This window comes from Cherax quadricarinatus, chromosome 13, assembly GCF_038502225.1.
Source record: "Cherax quadricarinatus isolate ZL_2023a chromosome 13, ASM3850222v1, whole genome shotgun sequence".
In the NCBI taxonomy this organism is placed as follows: domain Eukaryota; kingdom Metazoa; phylum Arthropoda; class Malacostraca; order Decapoda; family Parastacidae; genus Cherax; species Cherax quadricarinatus.
In genome coordinates, this window is record NC_091304.1 from 30,930,264 (window position 1) to 30,957,487 (window position 27,224).

General features: G+C 42.5%; 2 protein-coding genes across 2 annotated transcripts in view; both read right to left on the reverse strand.

Moving 5' to 3' along the window:
- Nucleotides 1–18,547: 18,547 nt before the first annotated feature.
- Nucleotides 18,548–27,224, reverse strand: part of LOC128688700 (facilitated trehalose transporter Tret1-like) — a 229,795-nt gene continuing 221,118 nt past the window's right edge. The window contains exon 8 of the mRNA XM_053776680.2: nt 18,548–18,738. Coding sequence (XP_053632655.2) covers nt 18,568–18,738 — 171 coding nt within the window. The 3' untranslated portion in view covers nt 18,548–18,567. The remainder of the gene's footprint in view (nt 18,739–27,224) is intronic.
- The window catches only part of LOC138852669 (uncharacterized), a 29,314-nt gene continuing 26,390 nt past the window's right edge, over nt 24,301–27,224 (reverse strand). The window contains exon 5 of the mRNA XM_070084757.1: nt 24,301–24,350. Within this exon, the coding sequence (XP_069940858.1) occupies nt 24,301–24,350 (50 nt within the window). The remainder of the gene's footprint in view (nt 24,351–27,224) is intronic.

A 27,224-nucleotide genomic window follows, 5' to 3' on the forward strand; every position in this document is an offset into this window, starting at 1 on the left:
TGCCATGAACAATTACTAATCAAAATTACTTCACAACACAACACTACATAAAAAAAAAAATTCTGAGAGAAAGAATTAATGGCAGCACAATATTTGCACAAGAGTCATTTCAGAATGAGGCAATACTGCAATAAAATAAAATAAAAATTGCACACACAAGAAATGCAGTTTACAAAAACAATAATAAAAAAATTATCAAGGAATGAACTGATTGAACACTTTAACTCTTAATTGCAGCTTAAGCAACACTTACTGAACAAGCAAAAAAAGGAAGTTACAAATTGCACTAAGAGCGAATTTGTTCAGTGGAATATGAAAGATAATAAAGGCAAAAATACAAAACAGAGAAATGTTAACACTTACAATAAGGCAGGAACAAAACACATCAATATACGCACAATACTATGATAATTTTCTTGCAATAAGATCTTGTGCTGACAAAAATTTGAAATAATTCTCTTGCTTCAAACAAAATAATGGCACTATTGTCTGTGGAGATAGAACAAATTAGACACTGGCTAAATAAAAAGAATTAACACAAAAAGAATGATCAATACACAGTAAAAATGGGAAATGAATTAATACAAAAAACAGCAAGAACACACAAATGCTGGGAAAAAAAAGTTACTGAGACAACACTGAGTTGTGATGCAGAATATGAAATAACAAGTTACTGAAATACTTCACTGCATAAATTACTAGGCAAGGAACACAGTACTGTGAACACAAGGTAACTGTGAAGTGTAAACACAAGTTTATACTGCTTAAATAGTGCACACAACAGGGAAAAGACATTAAAGTACTTACTTCAAGTATATTTAAAAAAAGGGAATACAACACAACAGACATAAGAATAAAGCATGAAAATTAAACACTGAAGAGAAAGAAAAACAATATATTGCAAACAAGATATAATGAACACAGTCTAATCAAGAGTCACTGGATGTCACTAAGAAATCACTGAAAAGAAATGTCACTAAGAAATCACTGAAAAATTGTCTCAACACTCGCAAATGTCTCTATAAAAAATATTATTTATTATCACTGCAGCGACGTTAGTGTAGTGGTGGAGTCTCATGGGCTGTAGGTGTCTCTCCACTACTCTCAACACATTGATGTCTCGAAGAATTTGCGCTTAAATCGATGATAAACTCACACAGGAGGCTTTTACGTTGGTGCACAGGGATGAAGGAACAATCTTGCATCTTAACCCCCTATGTGGTCCGTAAAATAAGGTGCTAGGACCCGTTATCAGGGTAAAAAAAAACAGTGGTAGTGGGAAGGTGTGGGTGGTTGAAGCAGCACACTGAGACACTGCGTGGGCCTACAGGAAAAGCAGCGTAAGCCATGTGCTCTGGGTACACCCGCACTAGGCACGAAAATATTCTAAGCCAGGCTGGCTTAAAAACCCACAAAATACCACAACACCACAGGGATGGTACAAGCACTCAGGATGGCTTGGAACTTGGAGCATAAGCGATGGTGAAGGCTGGAACTCACGTGGCTTGCTTGAGTATTGGGTTAGTCACCTGGGTTAGTTGGCTGGCTGGCTTAACCCATCACACAGACTGGCTTGAAAACTTGTAATGATGAGCACAGGAGGGATGGAAAGCTGGCTTAGCAGGCAAGGCTGGTACTTAAGACAGGCTAGATGGTGCAGGGCTTGACTCCCCCCCCCTACAGACCGACTTGGTGGCTTGGCTTAATTTGCAAACCCGGGTCAACCCCTCGGAAGTAATGCAAATAAGCGGATAAACACTAAGACACAAAGACTAACCAGTAAACAGGAAGGCAAACAGGCTGGTGGACGCTTGCTTGGGTAGCTGGCTGTGAGGTTGGCCTGCTGTCAGTTTAATATGTTTATTATGCACCCCATACCCATCCTGTGGGCGGGAGTCAAAAGATTACAGAGGTACATAATTGGTCCAGGGACTGGACTCCAAAGTTTTGATAGCTGAGCAAGTTACAGAGGTAATGAACTCACAATTTACAAAGGTAATGAACTCACAATTTACAAAGGTAATGAACTCCAGGTAGGTCTGGTCACAATCATGACAAGTTACAAAGGTATTTACAGATTACAGAGGTACGTAATGGGTCCAGGGACTGGGCCCCCAAAGTTTTGATAGCTGAACTAGGTACAAAGGTAATGAGCTCACAAGTTACAAAGGTAATGAATTCTGTAAGAATGGTTACTTACGTTTATACATGGCTACAATCATGAACAAATTGTAGTGTAATGAGCAATTCACACTTCCACACCCGGTCACAACTGTAGTGAGTTATTGGTGCAAATATTGATTGTTGAGTCACACACACACACACACACACACACACACACACACACACACATACACACACACACACACACACACACACACACACACACACACATACACACACACACACACACACACACACACACTCACACTGACACACACACACACACACACACACACACACACACAGAATAATAACAGATTCAATCTTTCCATCCGGATATCAAATCTTCAGGAAAGACAGAGGGAGGAGAGGGGGAGGAGGAGTTGCACTGCTCATTAAAAACCAGTGGGGTTTTGAGAAAATGGAAGGAATGGATGGCATGGGCGAAAGGGACTACTTAGTAGGAACAATCCAGTCTGAGGGACATAAGGTGATAATTGCAGTAATGTACAACCCACCACAGAACTGCAGGAGGCCAAGAGAAGAATACGATGAGAGCAACAGAGCAATGATCAACACACTAGCCGAGGTGGCCAGGAGAGCACACATGGGGGGAGCAAAGTTACTAGTTATGGGTGATTTCAATCACAAGGAGATTGACTGGGAAAACCTGGAGCCCCATGGGGGTCCCGAAACATGGAGAGCCAAGATGATGGATGTGGTACTGGAGAACCTCATGCATCAACATGTTAGAGACACTACCAGAGAGAGAGGAGAGGATGAACCAGCAAGGTTGGACCTTGTATTCACCATGAGTAGTTCGGACATCGAGGGTATCATGTATGAAAGGCCCCTGGGAGCTAGTGATCATGTGGTTCTGTGCTTCGACTACATAGTTGAGCTCCAAGTGGAGAGAGTAGCAGGAATAGGCTGGGAAAAACCAAACTACAAAAGGGGGAACTACTCAGGCATGAGGAACTTCCTTCAAGACATTCAGTGGGAGAGGGAACTGACAGGAAAACCAGTACAAGAAATGATGGACTATGTAGCAACAAAATGCAAGGAGGCAGAGGAGAGGTTTGTTCCCAAGGGAAACAGAAATAATGGGAAGAACAGAACGAGTCCTTGGTTCACCCAAAGGTGTAGGGAGGCAAAAACTAGGTGTAATAGAGAATGGAAAAGGTACAGAAGACAGAGAACTCAGGAAAATAAAGAAATCAGCCGAAGAGCCAGAAACGAATATGCACAGATAAGAAGGGAGGCTCAGAGACAATATGAAAATGACATAGCATCAAAAGTAAAGACTGACCCGAAGCTGTTGTACAGCCACATCAGGAGGAAAACAACAGTCAAGGACCAGGTAATCAGACTGAGGAAGGGTGATGGGGAATTCACAAGAAACGACCGAGAGGTATGTCAGGAGCTCAACACAAGATTTAAAGAGGTATTTACAGTGGAAACCAGTAGGACTCCAAGAAATCAGAACAGAGGGGCACACCAGCAAGTGCTGGATGAGGTACATATAACCAAGGAGGAGGTGAAGAAGCTGCTATGCGAACTTGACACCTCAAAGGCGGTGGGACCAGACAACATCTCTCCATGGGTCCTTAAAGAGGGAGCAGAGATATTGTGTGAGCCATTAACAAAGATCTTCAACACATCATTTGAAACTGGGCAACTCCCTGAGGTATGGAAAATGGCAAATGTAGTCCCAATTTTTAAAAAGGGAGACAGACATGAGGCACTAAACTACAGACCTGTATCTCTAACGTGTATAGTATGCAAGGTCATGGAGAAGATCATCAGGAGGAGAGTGGTGGGGCACCTGGAAAGAAACAAGTGTATAATTGACAACCAGCACGGTTTCAGGGAAGGAAAATCCTGTGTCACAAACCTACTAGAGTTTTATGACAAGGTGACAGAAGTAAGACAAGAGAGAGAGGGGTGGATCGACTGCGTATTTTTGGACTGCAAGAAGGCTTTCGACACAGTTCCTCACAAGAGGTTACTGCAAAAGCTAGAGGACCAGGCACACATAACAGGAAAGGCACTGCAATGGATCAGAGAATATCTGACAGGGAGGAAACAACGAGTCATGGTACGCGACGAGGTGTCAGAGTGGGCGCCTGTGACAAGCGGGGTTCCACAGGGGTCAGTCCTAGGACCTGTGCTGTTCTTGGTATACGTGAACGACATAACGGAAGGGATAGACTCAGAAGTGTCCTTGTTTGCAGACGATGTGAAGTTAATGAGAAGAATCGAATCGGACGAGGATCAGGCAGGACTACAAAGAGATCTGGACAGGCTACAAGCCTGGTCCAGCAACTGGCTCCTAGAATTTAACCCTGCCAAATGCAAAGTCATGAAGATTGGGGAAGGGCAAAGAAGACCGCAGACACAATATAGTTTAGATGGCCAAAGACTGCAAACCTCACTAAAGGAAAAAGATCTGGGGGTGAGTATAACACCGAGCATATCTCCTGAGGCGCACATCAATCAGATAACTGCTGCAGCATACGGGCGCCTGGCAAACCTACGGATAGCGTTCCGATACCTCAGTAAGGATTCGTTTAAGACTCTGTACACCATCTACGTCAGGCCCATACTGGAGTATGCAGCACCAGTTTGGAATCCACACCTAGTCAAGCACGTCAAGAAATTAGAGAAAGTGCAAAGGTTTGCAACAAGACTAGTCCCAGAGCTACGGGGATTGTCCTATGAAGAAAGGTTGAGGGAAATCGGCCTGACGACACTGGAGGCCAGGAGGGTCAGGGGAGACATGATAACGACATATAAAATACTGCGCGGAATAGACGAGGTGGACAAAGACGGGATGTTCCAGAGATGGGACACAGACACAAGAGGTCACAATTGGAAGTTGAAGACTCAGATGAATCAAAGGGATGTTAGGAAGTATTTCTTCAGTCATAGAGTAGTCAGGCCATGGAATAGCCTAGAAAGTGATGTGGTGGAGGCAGGAACCATACATAGTTTTAAGGCGAGGTATGATAGAGCTCATGGGGCAGGGAGAGAGAGGACCTAGTAGCAATCAGCGAAGAGGCGGGGCCAGGAGCTGTGACTCGACCCCTGCAACCACAAATAGGTGAGTAGTACAAATAGGTGAGTACACACACACACACACACACACATACGCACACACACACTCACACTCACACTCACACTCACACACTCACACACTCACACACACACGCAACCACAAATAGGTGAGTACACACACAGACACACACACACACACACACACACACACACACACACACACACACACACACACACACACACACACACACACACACACACACACACACACACTTTAGTTTAACATCTTTATTATGTACCCCATACCCATCCTGTGGGCGGCAGTCAAAAGATTACAAAGGTACATAATGGGCCCAGTGACTGGACCCCAAAGTTATGATAGCTGAACCAGTTACAAAGGTAATGAACTCCAGGCAGATCTGGTCACAATCATGGCAAGTTACAGAGGTAATGAATCAGCCTCACTCCTATACATGGTTACAGTCATGAACAAATTACAAAGTAATGAACCACTGATACGTCCACATCTGGTCACAATTGTAATGAGTTATAAATACAAATATTAAGTGGATCATACACCCACACTAGCGTGCGCGCACACACATACACACACGAGGGCGCACGCACGGACATGTGCACACGAGCTTACAAATATATGCATACATACAAGGACAGCCTGAGCCGGGCGGTAGTGACATCCAAGAGTCTGCTTATTTTGTTGGATGCACCATAGACATGTGGCTCCTCCTGCATTATAGAAAGATGATAGATGGACTCACTGGTGTCAATCTCCCTGAGTCTTAAGTCAATAAAATTCATTTGAAGTTTTTTCGTATTATTGTTCTCAAACTTCTACCTGAGAAGCCAAGATTGTAATCTACTCCCTCTTTGAAAGTATACAGCTTAGCCAATTTATCAGTTCTATCATGCATCCGAAGACCAATGTGAGATGGAATCCACAGCATGTGCACTCTGACTCCACTGTCCACAATCTTACCATACCTATGTCTGGCTTCTGACACGAGCATGCCACAATTTATACTTAATGAGTTGAGAGCATTTATGGATGACAGAGAATCAGTTACAATTAAAGTGTCAGCCTTAGATACATGGACGCATTTGAGTGCAAGGAGTATGGCAAACAGTTTTGTTTGAAGGGTAGAGGTCCAGTTATTGATGCGTGCTCCAATTTTTTTAAGTGAGCCATCACTCTGTATGACAACAGCAGCACTACCAGCTGCTCCAGTGGACTGGTGAACAGAACCATCAACGTAAATAATTTGAAAAAGAGTGTTCTGTGTGACTAAGTTATCAATACAGCTTAAGGCATCATGTTTGGCTTCAAGAGGAAGCTTTGGTTGTGATTTAAGAAGAGTTTTTGGGGGAAAATGGAGGAATGGTAGTTTGGAATGGGGTACTATCCCATGGAGCAGGGAAATGTGTCTGTTGCCTAACTTGACATAGATCATATAGCTGGTTCATGCGGAGATCGGTTCCAGTTTTTTCGATCCATCTGGAAGGATGCTCACCAGTGCTGAGGAATGTTTGGAGGGCGTCTGTGCAGGGGTTTGAATGGGCTAACCTAAGCATATTGACCCCAATGAGGATATTTCTGTAAGTAACACGATCTCTAACGCTTGGAATATTAAGTTTTTTCCGCATATTTAAAATTTTGGCAGTACGAGGGCATCCTAGGATGATCCTCATTGCTTCGTTTTGCAGTTTTTCCAGCCCTCCAATCTTCCAGTCAGACACGAGTGCAAGTAGTGGCGCCGCATAATCAACCAATGATCTAATATAAGCAAGACACTTCATTTTCACAATTTTAACATTAGCTCCATGCCTGGGATGAAAACTTACCACAACTCTAAGTGCTCTCAGCCTTTCTTTGTATTGGCGACAAAGTCTCGTTACAACAGGTCCAAGTAGTGGAACCAAAAGCCTAGATACCTGTATCTGCTTACATATTCTAGAGGAGACCCCTCGTGCAACTGAATCTGACGAACTGTGCTTCTCTGCCGAGGAGGACGCCTGTTGAGTATCTTTGTTTTATCCCCTGAGATTATTAACCCCAGGTCCTGACACGAGGCTAGTACATGATTAAGAATGTTTTGGGTGTTGGAGAATCCGGTGGTGTGAATCATTATGTCATCAGCAAAACTAACCATATAATGATGGGGCTGGCTAGGCATGGCATTAAGTAAGGCATTGATCAGAATATTGAAAAGGGTGGGACTAAGCACACCTCCCTGTTGGGTTCCTAATTCAAAATCTTTAGTTACACTTCTATGTCCCTGGAACAACACAGACAACTTTCTGTTGGACAGGTAACCTTTAATCCAGCGGAGAAGCCATCCTCCAACATCCATTCTGGCAAGTTCACTAATGATTACATGTCGGTTGGCTACATCAAAAGCGGATTTAAGGTCAAGGAAGGTAGTGTATGTGCTATCAGTGTGCAGAGTGAGAAAGGTGGTAATGCAATGATGCACACTCCTTCCATGCATGAAGCCATGCAACCGGGGAGACAAGAATTGCTTAATTCTGTGCATAAGACGATTAAGAATCATCCTTTCGAATGTTTTACACAAGCAGCCAGAAAGGGATATTGGGCGAAATGAGTTTTGTTGATTGGGCTTCGGAATGGGAATAATGAGGCTGTTGGTCCATGATTTAGGGAGCTCCCAAGTGACATAACTCATGTTATACAATTCAAGTAAAGGATTACCTGGTACTCGACACAACAATCTGAGTATGTTGTAAGTAATACCATCCTCACCAGGCGACGTGGAGTTGCCCTAAGTTAGTGCTGCATCAGGTTCATAATTAGTGAAAGGAATGTTGCAGTCATCTGCCTTGCTGAGCATAAAGCAAAAAAGTCTCTCCCTTGCATCATATTTGTCCATTAATTTCGCCTGTGTGGTACTGGGAAGATTGTCATAGCTAGATGTAGCAGCCCAAGCACTGACTAACTCATTCGCCCTATGCAAGGGATGAGGGTGCGCGATCTGCCCAGTTCTGTAGACAGGAGCTGCAGAACCTCAATTCATTAGAGTAGAACTGCATTTACAACCAGCCAGCGAGTTAGGTTGAGAATCCGGCTTCATATTATGTACAGTACCTTCAGTTAAAGGAACTGAGTTGGAATAATCGGAAACTATTATATAATGAACGTTTATGATGTTTATAATTGCTGATTCGAAAATGTTTATTTTAAACTATAATTGTAATAATGTTTTTAGACTTACCGACAATATGTAAAGTAAAAGGACACAAGTGCAACTAATGTGACATTTGTATTGTGGCATTGTTTCGCTCTCCAGGCTTGGCAAAGTTCCTGGAGATCGAAACGTTACCACAATAAAAATGTCACATTAGTTGCACTTGTGTCCTTTTACTGTACATAAACTATAATTGTTCACTCAGAATAAAAAATCTTCACATACACACGCAATACTCACTCTTATTCTGAGCACAGTTCAGTACAGTTACGTATTTGATGGAATAGTTTCTTAATGTATAGTAATTTAAATAAAGTGTTAAAACCTCATTTTAATTAAAATGTACAGAATGAATATTTCATAATAAATAATGGACGATGTACACCAAGTGATGTGTAGGAGCCGATTTCCTTAATGATAAGTTTATGTTTAATAGTAAATATTAAATCTCTTTTGTTATTAAAGTTTTCAAACATCATTTGTTAGTATTTATTTAACCAGCTGTAATCCAGTTTACTTAAACTCAAAGCGCTATGATATACCTAATATGGTACAGGACACTTGGTCTTGAATTCTTATCGATGAACAAGAGCAAGAAACAGGCTAGATGCTAGAAGGGGATCAATAAGTTAACCACCTAGTATTCTCCGGTAGATGTCTATGCTAATAGATGTCGCATTTTATAACAGTAGTTCTCTCGGATAAATTATTTCTTAATTTAGTGTATGCAGGAAATGGCAGAAATCGTACACCAAATCCAGTCATTCCTGGAGTGGAACCACAGTCGATGGCCTCCACTCCAAACCAACAGATACAGATACTAATGCCGGAAAAAAAATCCCCCCCCAGTACCAACAATACCACCAGTCCGATAACATTCTTCTTTGCAAATATACAGGGTCTAAAGCCAGCAACAAACAACAAAATACCTTTCATCCGTGGACTGCTTGCAGAGGCAAAGGCAATGTTCGCGGCTTTCACTGAGACCCACATAAAGGATCACTTGGACAACGAAATATGGATCCCAGGTTACAACCTATACAGATGTGACAGAGTGAACAGGCAAAAGGGGGGGGGTTGGCCTGTACATTGCAGAGTCACTTGTTTGCACAGAACTGCTAAATGCCTCAAATGATGTAGTGGAAGTTTTAGCAGTAAAGGTCGAGAACCAAAACCTAGTCATTGTGATAGTCTACAAGCCTCCGGATGCAACATCCCAGCAATTCCAGGAACAGCTGTTAAAAATTGACCACTGTCTGGAAAACCTTCCAGCTCCTGCACCCAACATCTTGCTCCTGGGGGATTTCAACTTAAGGCACCTAAAATGGAGGAATATAGCAAATAATATTGTTGCAGTAATAACACCAGGAGGCAGCTCTGATGAAAACTCACACTCACGCGAGCTTTTAAATCTCTGCACAAAATTCAATTTAAACCAGCAAATAATAGAGCCTACTAGACTGGAGAATACACTAGACCTCATCTTCACTAACAATGATGATCTGATAAGAAATATCACCATATCAAAAACAATATACTCAGATCACAACATAATTGAGGTTCAGTCATGTATGCGCGGAGCCCCAGACCGACATAATGAGATTAGTCACGAAGGAGCATTCACCAAATTCAACTTCAATAACAAAAACATAAAGTGGGACCAAGTAAACCAAGTCCTAACCGATATAAGCTGGGAAGATATACTAAGCAACACAGACCCCAACTTATGCCTAGAACAGATTAACTCGGTGGCACTCGATGTATGCACAAGGCTTATTCCTCTAAGAAAAAGGAGGAGTAGATGTAAAACAGAAAGAGACAGGCGCTCCCTTTACAGGCGACGGAAAAGAATAACAGAGCGGCTAAAAGAGGTCAATATATCTGAAATGCGTAGAGAGACACTGGTCAGAGAAATAGCAAGCATCGAACTTAAGCTAAAAGAATCCTTTAGGAGTCAGGAATCGCGGGAAGAACTAAAAGCCATAAATGAAATCGAAAGAAACCCAAAGTATTTCTTCTCCTATGCCAAATCAAAATCGAGAACAACGTCCAGTATTGGGCCCCTACTTAAACAAGATGGGTCCTACACAGATGACAGCAAGGAAATGAGTGAGCTACTCAAGTCCCAATATGACTCAGTTTTTAGCAAGCCGCTAACCAGACTGAGAGTCGAAGATCAAAATGAATTTTTTATGAGAGAGCCACAAAATTTGATTAACACAAGCCTATCCGATGTTATCCTGACGCCAAATGACTTCGAACAGGCGATAAATGACATGCCCATGCACTCTGCCCCAGGGCCAGACTCATGGAACTCTGTGTTCATCAAGAACTGCAAGAAGCCCCTATCACGAGCCTTTTCCATCCTATGGAGAGGGAGCATGGACACGGGGGTCGTCCCACAGTTACTAAAAACAACAGACATAGCCCCACTCCACAAAGGGGGCAGTAAAGCAACAGCAAAGAACTACAGACCAATAGCACTAACATCCCATATCATAAAAATCTTTGAAAGGGTCCTAAGAAGCAAGATCACCACGCATCTAGAAACCCATCAGTTACACAACCCAGGGCAACATGGGTTTAGAACAGGTCGCTCCTGTCTGTCTCAACTATTGGACCACTACGACAAGGTCCTAAATGCACTAGAAGACAAAAAAAATGCAGATGTAATATATACAGACTTTGCAAAAGCCTTCGACAAGTGTGACCATGGCGTAATAGCGCACAAAATGCGTGCTAAAGGAATAACAGGAAAAGTCGGTCGATGGATCTATAATTTCCTCACTAACAGAACACAGAGAGTAGTCGTCAACAGAGTAAAGTCCGAGGCAGCTACGGTGAAAAGCTCTGTTCCACAAGGCACAGTACTCGCTCCCATCTTGTTCCTCATCCTTATATCCGACATAGACAAGGATGTCAGCCACAGCACCGTGTCTTCCTTTGCAGATGACACCCGAATCTGCATGACAGTGTCTTCCATTGCAGACACTGCAAAGCTCCAGGCAGACATCAACCAAATCTTTCAGTGGGCTGCAGAAAACAATATGAAGTTCAACGATGAGAAATTTCAATTACTCAGATATGGTAAACATGAGGAAATTAAATCTTCATCAGAGTACAAAACCAATTCTGGCCACAAAATAGAGCGAAACACCAACGTCAAAGACCTGGGAGTGATCATGTCGGAGGATCTCACCTTCAAGGACCATAACATTGTATCAATCGCATCTGCTAGAAAAATGACAGGATGGATAATGAGAACCTTCAAAACTAGGGAGGCCAAGCCCATGATGACACTCTTCAGGTCACTTGTTCTATCTAGGCTGGAATATTGCTGCACACTAACAGCACCTTTCAAGGCAGGTGAAATTGCCGACCTAGAAAATGTACAGAGAACTTTCACGGCGCGCATAACGGAGATAAAACACCTCAATTACTGGGAGCGCTTGAGGTTCCTAAACCTGTATTCCCTGGAACGCAGGAGGGAGAGATACATGATTATATACACCTGGAAAATCCTAGAGGGACTAGTACCGAACTTGCACACGAAAATCACTCATTACGAAAGCAAAAGACTTGGCAGACGATGCATCATCCCCCCAATGAAAAGCAGGGGTGTCACTAGCACGTTAAGAGACCATACAATAAGTGTCAGGGGCCCGAGACTGTTCAACTGCCTCCCAGCACACATAAGGGGGATTACCAACAGACCCCTGGCAGTCTTCAAGCTGGCACTGGACAAGCACCTAAAGTCAGTTCCGGATCAGCCGGGCTGTGGCTCGTATGTTGGTTTGCGTGCAGCCAGCAGCAACAGCCTGGTTGATCAGGCTCTGATCCACCAGGAGGCCTGGTCTCAGACCGGGCCGCGGGGGCGTTGACCCCCGGAACTCTCTCCAGGTAAACTCCAGGTATGCCTGGGGCATCTGAAAGCATGGACCCCTCAAGGAAGGTTCCTTGATGTTGGTGAGGGGCTCTTGATTTAGGGAATTGGATCTGTGCTCCAGTTCCCCGAATTAAGCCTGAATGCCTTCCACATCCCCCCCCCCCCCAGGCGCTGTATAATCTTCCGGGTTTAGCGCTTCCCCCTTGATTATAATAATAATAATAATATAAGCATGGAATATCGGGAAAAACAAATGGGACATACAGCTTTGAGCATCCCAAAAAATGCCGCGACCTCCTGTCTAAAGGTGTGTCGTTGTACCTCCTGCAAAAAATTCTTTCACCCTGAAATGTGCCGCTCTTCAGTCCTCAAAAAAACAATGTTACAATCAGCAAGACATCCTATTGGGGCAAGTGTTCCACAAGGAAGCGTGCTGGAACCATTGTTACGGAATGTCTGCTTCAACGACCTTCTTCATCTCATCCCAGAATCCCATGCATATGCAGACGACTGTACACTGACATTCACTTATCCAAGAGAAGAAATGCCAGCTGCTCTAAGCTACATCAATCACCAGCTGAGAACTATATCAGCTTGGGGAAATAGATGGCAAGTAACATTTGCACCTGAGAAAACGCAAATGATGATCGTCTCTAGGCACCATGATGGTAATGCTGGTGCAGCAGTAAGGATGAATGGAAGGGTGTTGGCACCTGGAGAAGAAGTTGATATCCTTGGGGTGAAATTTGACTCCAAACTAACCATGAAGAACCATGTTGTAAATCTTGCAAACAAGGCAGCCAGGAAGCTTACAGCACTTCGCCGTATCTCGCATCAGCTTGACAGTAGGAGTTGCAAGATTCTGTACGAGGCACAAGTACGCTCACATCTTGAGTATGCCCCACTTTCTTGGTTTGCCTGCCCCTTTCCCCTCTCATCTGCGACTGCTTGACAGAGTGGAGAACAGAGCAAGACGTCTCATCTCTCGCCTGGACCCATCGTGGATAGATCTGTCATTTCAGCAGAGCCTTCAACACAGGAGGGATATGTTTGGCCTTACTGTTATGTACAAGGCCAATATTGTCAAAGTACCACACTTGGATCCACTTCGAAGACAGCGTGAAGCAAGTTTCTATACCACAAGTCAGGCAGAAAGCAGCGACTTCACTCTGGCTGTATCCTTCTCCAGAACATCACTCCATCTGAGATCATATATACCAAGGATGACTCGAGTATGGAACACATTCGTACAGCATAATGTTGTCAACGAGATAAAGTCAGTTGATCAAATGAAAATGCTGGCCCACAGATGGCTCCAACTTCATCCTGTTCCCTACTCGTATGTCTCATAACAATAAAAATGCTTTCAAATGAGCTGATGTAGGTAACAGCTCTTAGCTTGCCAATAAAGTTAGGAATCCTTAACCTGTAAATAGCTTGTCAATAAAGCTAGGGATCCTTAACCTTGTCAAACCCTGCGTAAAAAATAAAAAAAAAAACACCAACTGCCCCACATACCATTTACAAGGGGCCAAGAGGTACAGACCCATAAAAGAAACCATAGTTGTTACTATAACCCCACTCCAAGTGATTTAAATAAAGAAAGAAAATGGAAAGAAATAACCAAAATAGACCACCTTGGAGACTTATTGGACTGGAGGTACAGCCAGTGGCCACCCACGTCTCTCCAGAGCCACAACTACTGATACCAACAACAAAATCTCCTCAACAAACACGCAACACGACCTCATTTATATTTGCTAATACACAGGGCCTTAAGCCATTCACCAACAACCAAATACCTTTCATCAGTGGACTTCTATAGGAGTCAAATGCGATTTTTGCAGCCTTCACAGAGACCCACACAAGAGATCACTTTTACAACAAATTATGGATAATTGGGTATAACCTTTTTAGATGCAATAGAAGGAACAGGCAACAAGGGAAAATTGGCCTATCTATCAAAGAGTCGCTCATTTGCTCAGAAATGCTGAACACTACAACTGATACAGCTGAAGTTCTAACAATAAAGATCGAGAACCGAAGCTTAGTCAATTTGGTTGTATAAAACCACCAAATGCAACTTCCCAATAGTTCAAGGAACTGCTATTGAAAAGTGACTAGTGTCTGGAGAACTTCCATCCCCATCCCCAAACATCTTACTACTTGGTGATTTCAGTCTAAGACATACAAAATGGAAGAGTGTAGTAAATAATGTAAAAGCAGAAACAATCCTTGGAGATGGATCAGATGAAAAGTCATACACATGAGCTGCTGAATCTCTGCAATAAACGCACCCTAAGCCAGTAGAGAATGGAGCCAACAAGACTGGAGAACACATTTGACCTTATTTCCACAAATAATGATAACTGGTAAAAACATAATAATATCAAAACAACTAATTCAGATCACAATTTAATCGAAGTCAAGACATATATATATATACAAGGGTCCTGACCAGCAAAATGTTCAACAACAACATCAACTGGGATCAGGCAAACCGTGTCCTAAGTGAAACATGTTGGGAAGATATCTTAAATAACATGGATCCCAACCAGTGCCTTGAAAAGATCAACTTCCTGGCAGCTGAAATATGTTCAAGGTATATTCCCTTAAGAAAAAAAGAAAAGAAGTAAACTGGAGAGAGACGCTCCTCTACAGGAGAAAGCAAAGATTCACTGAGCTCCTCAAGAATGCTACACTATCTGAAACACCGAAGAAAGCGCTATCCAGGGAAGTGGAAAATATTAAATTTAAGTTAAAGGACTCATATACGATCCAGCAGTGACAAGAGGAGCTAAAAGCGATTAGTGAAATTGAAAGAAATTCGAAATATTTCTTTTCATATGCCAAAAACAAGGCAAAAACCATATCTAGTATCGGGCCCTTGCTCAGACAAGATGGAACTTACACAGATGACAACAAAGAAATGAGTGAGATAATGAAATCTTAATACGACTCTGTGTTTAGTGAGTCACTAATCAGTCTAAAGATCGACAATCCAAATAATTCTTTCATGAATGAACCTCAAAACCATGTCAATATAGGCCAAATTTCTGACAAAACCCTAACTCTACTAGACTTTGTGAAAGCCATTGACAACATGCCCATGCACTCAGCCTCAGGCCCAGTCTCGTGGAACTCTGTGGTCATTAAGAACTGCAAGAAACCCCTTTTGCGTGCCCTAAGTATGCTATAGAGAAGGAGCAAGACATAGGTGAAATTTCATGGTCACTAAAAGCAACGGATATAGCCTCACTCCATAAAGTTGGCAGCAAAGCAATAGCTAAGAATTATAGACCAATAGCTCTAACGTCCCACATCATAAATATCTTTGAAAGAGTACTAAGAAGCATGATTGCAAACCACTTGGATTCCCAACAGTTGCACAATCCAGGGCAGTATGGGTTCAGAGCAGGTCGATCCTGCCTCTCGCCACTACTGGACCACTATGATATGGTCTAGGATGCACAGGAAGACAAAAAGAATGTAGATGTAATGTACACAGATTTTGCAAACGCCTTTAATAAGTGTGATCATGGTGTAATAGCTCACAAAATGAGTGCTGAAGGGGTAACTGGCAAAGTGGGCAGATGGATCTTCACCTTTCAAACAGTACTCGCACCTATCCTGTTCTTCATCCTCATATAAGACATAGACAGAGATGTAAACCATAGTACCGTATCATCCTTTGTTGACGAAACTAAGACCTGCACGAGACTGTCATTCATTAAAGACACGACAAATCTCCAAGAAGATATAAACCAAGTTTTCCAATGGGCAACGGAGAACAGTATGATGTTCAGTGAAGACAAATTCCAATTACTCCGTTATGGAAAGCTGGAGAAAATAGTAGCTAGAGCTGAGTATACTATAAACTCTCATCATACAATAGGGCAGAAAAGTAATGTGAAGGACCTGGGAGTGGTAATGTTTGAGGATCTCACCTTTAAGGATCACAACAGTGTCATCATCACATCTGCGAGGAAAATGATAAACTGGATAATGAGAACATTCAAAACAAGGGATTCCAAGCCAATGATGATTCTTTTCAATCAGTTGTTTTCTCTAGGCTGGAATACTGCTGTACACTAACATCTTCATTCAAGGCAGGTGAAATCGCAGATCTCGAGAATTTTCAGAGAACTTTTACTGCAAATATAAGTTCCGTCAAATACCTTTACTACTGGGAACACTTGGAAGCACTTGTACTCACTGAAGCGCAGACGAGAGAGACATACTCTACACTTGGAAAATCCTAGAGGGACTAGTCTCTAATCTGCATAGAAATCACTCCCTACGGAAGCGAAAGACTTGGCAGGCGGTGCAACATACCCCCCAATGAAAATTAGGGACACCGTTGGTACTCTACGAGAAAACACAATAAATGTCCGAGCCCCAAGGCTGTTCAACAGCCTCCCACCAGACATATGGGGAATTACCAATAGATCCCCTGCCTGTCTTCAAGAGGGAGCTGGACAGATACCTAAATTTAGTCAGTGCCGGATCTGCTGGGCTGTACTTCGTACGTTGGACTACGTGCGGCCAGCAGTAACAGCATAGTTGATCAGGCCCTGATCCACCAGGAAGCCTGGTCATGAACAGGGCCGCGAGGGCGTTGATTCCCGGAATACCCTTCAGGTAGACTCCAGGTAGATGCTAACAAACTATCTAGGGCGTATTGATAGTTTTCCTACATCTAGGCGCTGTCTTAAGTGTAAATGGTTTACAGGTTAGACTGATGGCTTCTATAAAATCTTGCTCTGTGTTATTGTGCAATATCAGAAGTGCACAATATATCTCCTTGAACGATAATGCAATTGTACCTCTTACTGCTTCCAATAATTTGTGTTCAGATAACCCTGAGGGCAACACTTGACTCATGCATATTAGGTACAACAATTTTATCTACTGGTTCTTTAGGTTCTACAACCATTATGATCTTAGAATCAGGGTTATTCGAACACAAATTACTGGAAGCAATAAGAGGTGCAATTGTACTATCGTTCACAGTGGTATATTGTGCACTTCTGATATTGCACAATAACACAGAGCAAGATTTTATAGAAGCCATCAGTCTAACCTGTAAACGAAATACACTTAAGAAAACACCCAATGAGTTTCTTATTTCAAATGTTTCAGAATTTTCCCAAGAATCTGCATTTTCAGTAACTTTGGACCCGTAACCTCGTGTTTCGGTTTTCGCTACAGTGACTGCTGTGACCAGATGAAACACTGACAATTCCGATTCATCCATTACTCCTTTGAATCTTTCTTAAGTAGACTTAATTAAGGCTCATTTGGAATATCCATCCCTGGATAAGTACAGACAACTTGGTCAGAGTGGAACTTTAGTTAGCAACTATAAATCTGTGTATAGCGGTAAAATTTCGTTTAAGCAAGAAATCATTTCCAGTAACATGGACGATGGTTTTAGTTCTTTCTTTGCTGTGTCGAGAGAAAACGCTTAAGCTATCTCATGACCTATCAGTTTTGGAACATTTTCCACATTAGAAAGTGTATAATAAATTAAAAAAACTATTTTTGGACCTGAATGACGTCAGATGTAGAAATCGTTGTAAATCTTGCCACATTTACCAGTTAGCTTCATAGAAGATAAGACCCAGATGTGTTCCTATTGAGAAAGTACCAGTCGGTACCGATGCACATCAACGATTTGCTGAGAGTATAGTTGGTCCTTTGTCTCCTCCTTTAGAGGAACACTAATTATATATCCTACCCATGATCGATTTCTCTTTTATTTCCAGAAGCAGTGCCGACACCACCACTACTGATGTCACCCCCATGTTCACCACCACTAATGTCTCAAGTATCTTCACAACCACAGTAAACGACTCAACCATCTTTACCCCCACCATTAAAGTCACCATCGTCTTAGCCAACTCACCCATTAATGCCACAACCTCCTACATCAGTCTCTCTTTGTCTGTCTATTTCTCTGTCTGTCTTTATCTGCCTCTGTCCGTCTCTGTCTCTGTCTGTCTGTCTCTCTCTCTCTCTCACTTTCTCTCCCTCAATATAATGCTTAACAGTATATAAGTTGTAATTCCAGAAATTATTTTAAAATTATTAGTACATATATTGTATAAACACTACACAATTTATAAACTATATTTAGAAGAGAACTGCATTGATTTCCATTAATTTACTTTGTTTTCCATATTACTTCAGTCTAATAATAAAAAATGGTGTACAAAATTTGATTTTTGGTATAAGTTACTATTGAGTGTGATCACTCCGGGTGTCTGCAACAGCCAGGCCACCGAAATGTGCCGTTATTTCCTGCAGTGTTTTTCCCTTGGTCTCCGGCACCACCAGGAGGGTAAACACTAGAGCCACCAGACACATCCCGCCAAAAAGCCAGAAAGCGCTGTAGTCGCCCAGGGCCATCTGTGGACAGATAAACGTGATGAACATCATGTGAAAAATGGAAAATTACAGACGGACACCATCAGCACTTCCATATTCAAGAGATAAGGTATCTAATGACTTTACTAGTTACACACACACTCACACATACATACAGGGGTCGAGCAATGAATCGACCCCTGTAAAAACAAGTGTGTACACGGTCACACACGCACACACACACACACACACACACACACACACACACACACACACACACACATACACACACACACACACACACACACACACACACACATACCCACACATAGAAGAGGTATGACAAAGCTCATGGAGCAAGAAGAGTGACTTAGTAGCGACCAATGAAGAGGCGCGGCTAGAAGCTGTGACTTGACCCCTGCAACCACAACTAGGTGAGTACAACTAGTTGAGTACGCACACATACATACACACACACAGCTCCTGGCAAGGCCAGAAGCTGTGAATCAATCCTGCAAACACATATAGATGAGAACACACACATACACATTTATAAATACATATGTACACACTGCATGTGCATACAGATACACACACGCACACAGGAGAAACCACAGGTTATGGAATCATCAACATATAGGAGGGTGTTCCTAGACTACGACAGATCGTGGCGGAACTACAGCAGCTGAGGGAAAGGACACAGAAACGAAAGGGGCTAGAAAGAGAGACAAGGATAGTCAGCAGGGGACAACCAGAGCCGGGCGGAGCAACAAGTGCAATTACCCACAGAACCACCCTCAGAACCCAACAGCCAAACATATTATCCCAATATAAACCACACTCAACACTCACAGCCTCCACCCCACAGTATGCAATGGAATCCCATAGCACCCTGCCAGGTCCCCCACTCCCCCAAACCCCACAAATCCCCAGAATACAGTGTTGAAGAGGAAACTGAAGGTATGGTACACCAATGCTGATGGACTAACGAATAAGTGGGAGGAGTGTCATGAAAGAATCAAAGAGACATCACCAGACATCATAGCTCTCACAGAAACCAAGCTCACAGGAATAATAGCAGATGCCAGATCCTGAGGAAAGACAGAGGGAACAGAGGAGGAGGAGTGGCACTGCTTATCAAAAACCAATGGGATTTTGAGGAGCTGGAGAGAGGAAACATAGGAGAAGCAAGAGACTACATAACAGGAACACTTAAGTCTGGAGGTCCCAAGATGGTAATTGTAGTGATGTTTAACACACCACAGAACAGCAGAAGGTCAAGGCAAGAATATGAGAGTAACAGAGCAATGGTTGACATACCAAACCTGCACACGAAAATCGCTCCCTATGAAAGCAAAAGGCTCGGCAGGAGATGCAACATTCCCCCGATGAAAAGCAGATGCGCCAGGAGTACAGTGAGAGACAACACAATAAGTGTCCTAGGCCCAAGACTGTTCAGTTGCCTCCCAGCATGGCTGTCTTCAAGAAGGCACTGGACAGGCACCTAAAGTCAGTACCTGACCAACCGGGCTGTGGTGCGTATGTCAGCTTGCGTGCGGCCGACAGTAACAGCCTGGTTGATCAGATCCTGATCCATTATGAGGCCTGGTCTCAGACCGGGCGCGAGGGTGTTGACCCCTGAAACACTCTCCAGGTAAACTCCAGGTAAACACTGGCTGAAGTGGCCAGAAGGACCCATGTGGGCAGGGCAAAGCTACAGATTGTGGGAGGCTTCAATCATAAAGAAATTTACTGGGAGAACCTGGAGCCACATGGGGCCCTAGAAACGTGGAGGGCTAAGATGATGGAGGTGGTACTGGAAAACCTCATGTACCAACACGTAAGGGACACTACCAGAGAGAGGGGAGAGGAAAGGACGAACCAGCAAGACTGGACCTAGAATTCACCTTGAGTAGTACAGATACTGAGAACATCACATATGAAAGAAACCTCAGGGCTAGTTACCACGTAGTTCTTAGCTTCGAATGCATAGTTACAAGTGGAGAGGGAAGCAGGTAGGGGAGGACGAATGAAGCCAAACTACAAGAGAGGGAACTACACAGGCATGAGGAATTTCCTGCATGAGGTTCAGTGAGACAGAGAACTGGCAGTACCCATCTTGGGGTGAGTATAACACCGGGCACATCTCCTGAGGCGCACATCAACCAAATAGCTGCTGCACTATATGGGTGCCTAGCAAACCTAAGAATAGTGTTCCAACATCTCAGTAAGGAATCGTTCAGGACCTGTACACCGTGTACGACAGGGCCGTATTAGAGTACGCAGCACCATTCTGGAACCCACACCTGGCCAAGTACGTCAGGAAATTAGAGAAAGTGCAAAGGTTTGCAACGAGACTAGTCTCATAGTATGTCCTATGAGGATAGGTTAAGAGAAATCGACCTAACGACATTGGAGGAGAGGAGAGAGGGGGGATATGATAACGACATATAAAATACTGAGAGGAATTGACAAGATGGACAGAGACAAAATGTTCCAGAGATGGGACACAGCAACAAGGGGTCGCAATTGGAAGTTGAAGACTCAGATGAGTCACAGGGATGTTAGGAAGTATTTCTTCAGTTATAGAGTTGTCAGGAAGTCAAATAGTCTGGAAAGTGATGTAATGGAGGCAGGAATCACACAGTTTTAAGACGAGGTATGATAAAGCTCATGGTGCAGGGAGAGAGAGGACCTAGTAGCGATCAGCGAAGAGGCGGGGCCAGGAGCTATGAATCGACCCCTGTAACCACAAATAGGTGAGTACACAATCTTAATCTCCTGGGATGGCTAAAATCTGAAATAAAAAAATTCTTTTGCAGTGACTCTTTTATAAAAAAAATGATTAATTACAAAATCAATAAATATTCAAAGATTGGAGTGTATTTGTCTGAGAAAAATGCCGCATCTGAACTACTGGCAGCACTAAGGTCCTCTTGGGCGTGGGAGAGATTTGCAGCCCTTGCATCCCTCCGAGGAGTTACCCCTCCACTTTCCTCCCCCCTTTTTTTTTGTATCTTTTTGCTTTTTTTACTTTTTTCCTCTTTTGGAAAAACAAAAAAACAAGTGACCTAACCATGGAGTCCCAAGTCCATGATACTTCTCCTCCCAGACCCCTTTGTGCTGCAGTGCCCTCTTCCGACCCTGCCTCTTTATTGAACCATTCCTCTGACTATTCTAACACCCTGGTACCTTTTGCGGGTAGCATATAGTTACCTCCTCCTCGTACCGGAGTTCTTCCTAACTCCTATCATACATGCGACCTCCGGTCGTCTTTGACAATGCTTCCGACTTCTCTCTCTATGGTGCGACGATTCTCAGATTGCCCACACATCTCGCACATCTCAGGACAGACCATCTCCGGTCCCACACCTAAACGACCACTACCATTAACAGAGGACACTGCTTCGATTACTCTCGCTCTTCCCAGAAAAGACTAGCGCGACACTCACTCCCGTCATACATTACATTTGGACTGTTTTTCACTCTGCAACCTGTATCTCCCACTATCTTTCTGTTCATAGTATGAGCAAGGCACCCCTATGCCATTTTAATCAAAATATTCATTTTATTCTCTTAAGAGTGGTGCATGCATCGTCATGGTGTAAAATGCCTACCAGGCTTTCAATTTTTCCCTTTTACCTCCATAGACAATATTCCTGTTCACCATTCAAAACACATTTCTCTCAGTTCTTGCAGTGAGACCTTAGTTCTGCCTTATATCATAGTTCAACGTGATTTCCTGACATATGATACCGACATTCTGGAGCAACTTGAGCTCCAAGACCTCCCAGTTTTCAAAGTGGACACTTATGTACTACCTGCCCGTGGGCAGAGATGCTTCCCCTGCAATGTAACTCGCTTAGCTTTTGACCGCCGAGAACTTCCGTCCTCAATGTACATTGCGGGACACCATTTATTAATCGGAGAATCGATCCCTACACCATAACAGTATAGAAATTGCTGGTGCTTCGCCCACCCAGCGAAATATTGCAGGTCCATGGCAGAATGCCCAGTCTGTGGTACTGTCGAACATACCAATACATCTTGTAGCCTACCTAGTGAGTCTCACCTGGCTTCTTTACTTCGTTGTGAAGTTTACTTAAAAGAATGAGAAATCTGATATCTCAAAGAAAAAGTGGGTTTCACTTATGCCATGGCAGTCTCTCATCTCCTCCTCCACAGGAGAAATCCACGATTTTCTTATTCTAGAGTTTTTAATCGGCTTCCATCTTCTGTGATACCTACTTCCACAATCTCCCCTGTGGTCACAACTTCCACAGTTTGGTACCACTGTTTCTAACTCCTTTGCAGTCCTCGACTCCGAGGTCCCTTCCTCGTCGCCTCAATCTGTCACTGAGTCTTCATATTCTCACTTGCATGTATATATGTCTATAAGCCGTTCCACAACTACACCTTCCTTTCGCGTTTCTACTTTTCCAAAGACTAAAGTATCCCCAAAGTTCAAATCTCCTTTAATCCCTCCCCTTTCACTGATCTTTCCCAAACATTTTTCCATTCTGGTCTCTGTTCCTAGTACTTTATCTCTAACTGTCTGTTACGGTTATGGAGGTTCATCCTTTCCCTCGTACAGTTCTCTCCTCTCCTGTCCCCTCTCAAGTTTCTTCCTCTCCTGTTCCCTTCCAAGTTTCTTCCCAAGTTAACTCTAACCTCTCATCCCCCCACTTCTTTGGTTAGGTTAGGTAAGGTTCGTCAGGAAACAGGACAAATGTTTCCTGATGCGAGTCTTACTCAGATGATGACCCGCCTTTAGAGCTTTGGACACCGATCCACATCCCATCGCTCCTCCTCCTCCTCCTCACTCTTCTAAACCATCTTCACAACTCCTTTCCTCGCAGCATTCCAGTCCTTCTCTGCTTACTCGTTTTCCGCTACCTCCACATACAGTATTTCCATACAACGGGTGGGGCTTGAACCCGCGGTAGAGAGTCGTAAAACTCCAGACCGATGAGTCAGCCACTAGGCCAGCTGGTTACAATAAGAGTCACCCAACTAGGTATATTTATACACCATAAGAAGGTTAGAAGAGGCACTACTGTGACCACAAATTCACGTTTTTACAGGCGATTCTCCCGCCAGCGAGGCCGTGATGAACTCTAGCTCAAGTCCCCTCAAAGCCTTCAACATGACCATGATGTATGATGATGAATCTTATTGCAGCCAGCTGACCTAGTGGCTAACGCGGCGGTCTGGAGTTTCGCTACTCAATATCGCGGGTTCAAGCCCCACCCGTGGTACGGTTTGTTTGCAATCGTGTCATTACGATTTCGTGAGTCATATAGACTTTACTGACCCTCCTCGTCCATAGACACCTACTGCTTCAGTGGAATATTTGAGGCTTCAGGGGTAATCAGTGTAGCTTCAGGTGTTGCTCTCCCAGTTTTTTCCTGTTTGTGTCTGTTTACAAGAACCTAAATTGCGCTCCGCTGTTATTTATACAGTCTCGGGCTATATTTTATTATATTCATCAGATCCTTTTCCCGATGGAACTTTCAATGAAAGTGCACTCCTTGTACACACTGGTTTAAGTTTAATATGTTTATTATGCACCCCATACCCATCCTGTGGGCGGTAGTCAAAAGATTACAGGGGTACATAATTGGTCCAGGGACTGGACTCCAAAGTTTTGAGAGCTGAGCAAATTAGAGTGTTAATGAATTCACAATTTACAAAGGTAATGAACTCACAATTTACAAAGGTAATGAACTCCAGGTAGGTCTGGTCACAGTCATGACAAGTTACATAGGTATTTACGGATTACAGAAGTACGTAATGGGTCCAGGGACTGGGCCCCCAAAGTTTTGATAGCTGAACTAGGTACAAAGGTAATGAACTCACAAGTTACAAAGATAATGAATCCTGTAAGAATGATTACTTACGTTTATACATGGCTACAATCATGAACAAATTATAGAGTAATGAGCAATTCACACTGGTATACCACATCATCAGATCTTTGTTCATACTTTTCTGCATCACAATGTAGCCTGCATCTACTTGAACAAGTGGCATACAGCCTGCTCTTTGTATCTTCCTCCGTCTAGAGTATTATCTATTCCAGATGTTGCATTTCTGGTTTCTTCCTTACCACCACCTCTTCTCTTATTAGATGATTGTAAAGCTCATCACTTACTCTTGATGGATCTCACTGTAACTCTAGAGGTGATCAGTCAGAGGCTCTTCTCACTTCTCTTCCTTTCTATGCTTCAAATACGGGTACTATAACTCGTGTTGACCTCGCACACAATCTCTATCTCTCTTGCACTTATCTCTCAGTTTTCTTCTCAAATGCACTCGACTTCACCTGGACTGTACTCCCAGATTTACACGACAGCAATTGTTTTCCTATCCTCCTTACCTCCCATTCGTATTCTTACCCTTCTCGAAGCCCACGTTGACAATTTGAATGGGCGAATTGGGACATTTACTCTTGTCAAACCGTTTTTTAGTGAGGAATTTTCTTCGTCCTCCACTGATGAGATATTACAACCATTTTTGACATCAGTTTCAACCGCGGATTCACATTCAGTCAAACCTCTCGAGTAGGCACCCTCAGAAATGCATGCTTTGGTGGTTTGCTGCTTGTACCCGTGCAGTACGTTTGAAATGTGCAATAGAGCCTCAGCACAACGCTTCGATTTGAAGCGGGCAAGAGCAGCTGCCCATTGTGTTATCCATGAAGCTAAATGCGCTTGTTGGCGGGATTATGTTTCTACCGTTACATAGGCTTCCTCTATGAGTGTAGTTAGGAAAAAATCCCGAAATTGTGTTGCAGGTACTGTGAAGGCTTACTCAGCCCTGTAACAACTTCAGACAGTATTACCAAGGCTGGCTCATCAGGAAAATTAACGAATAGAAAAAGAACAAAAACTGACAAACATAAACACTTTGTTTAGAAAATATAAAATATATAACGCTTAAATATGAAATATTGATCCTACCTTAAAGAAAATGAAAAATGAAAAATATAACTGATATCTGAATTCAACGCTAATATATATATATATATATATATATATATATATATATATATATATATTTATATATATATATATGTGTCTATATATATATATATATATATATATATATATATGTATATATATATATATATATATGTATATATATATATATATATATGTATATATATATATATGTATATATATATATATATATATATATATATATATATTTATATATATATATATATATATTTATATATATATATATTTATATATATATATATATATATATATACATATATACAATGTGTATATATGTATATATATATATATATGTGTGTATATATGTATATATATATATATATGTGTATATATGTATATATATATGTGTGTGTATATATGTATATATATATATATATGTGTATATATAAGAACATAAGAACATAAGAACGAAGGAACACTGCAGAAGGCCTACTGGCCCATGCGAGGCAGGTCCAAGTCCCTACCGGCTTAAGCCAATGCACCCAACCTAGTCAGGTCAGGTCACATTGACTCAAGGGAGGAACACGGCAACCGACCCGTTAGCACAAGCTATCAGGTCTAACTCACACCCACCCACATCTACTCATGTATTTATCCAACCTATTTTTAAAGCTACACAACGTTCTGGCCTCTATAACGGTACTTGGGAGTTTGTTCCACTCATCCACAACTCTATTACCAAACCAGTACTTTCCTATATCCCTCCTGAATCTGAATTTTTCCAACTTAAAACCATTGCTGCGAGTCCTGTCTAGGCTAGATATTATCAGCACACTATTTACATCCCCTTTATTTATTCCTGTCTTCCACTTATAAACCTCAATCATATCCCCCCTAATTCTACGTCTTTCTAGAGAGTGCAGTTTCAGGGCCCTTAGTCTATCCTCATAGGGAAGGTTTCTGATACATGGGATCATCTTTGTCATCCTCCTTTGTACATTTTCCAGAGAATTTATATCCATTCTGTAATACGGTGACCAAAACTGTGCAGCATAATCTAAATGAGGCCTAACCAAGGATGTATAGAGTTGAAGAACAACCTGAGGACTCCTATTATTTATGCTTCTTGATATGAAGCCAAGGATTCTATTAGCTTTATTGCGAACACTTATGCACTGTTGTCTTGGTTTCAGATTACTGCTAACCAGAACTCCTAAATCTTTTTCGCAATCCGTAATATTAAGATCTACATTATTTAGTTTATATGTGGCATGGTTATTGTCCTGTCCAACATTTAGAACTTTGCATTTGTCTATATTAAACTGCATCTGCCACTTCTCCGACCACTGCATCAGTCTATTCAAATCTTCCTGGAGTGCTCGAATGTCCTCGTCAGAATGAATTCGACGGCCTATTTTGGTGTCATCGGCAAACTTGCCGATGTCGCTCTTTATGCCCTCATCTATGTCGTTTATGTAGATTGTGAACAGCAGGGGGCCCAACACTGACCCCTGTGGAACACCGCTCGTGACGCTTCCCCACTCTGATTTCTCCCCATTTATGCAA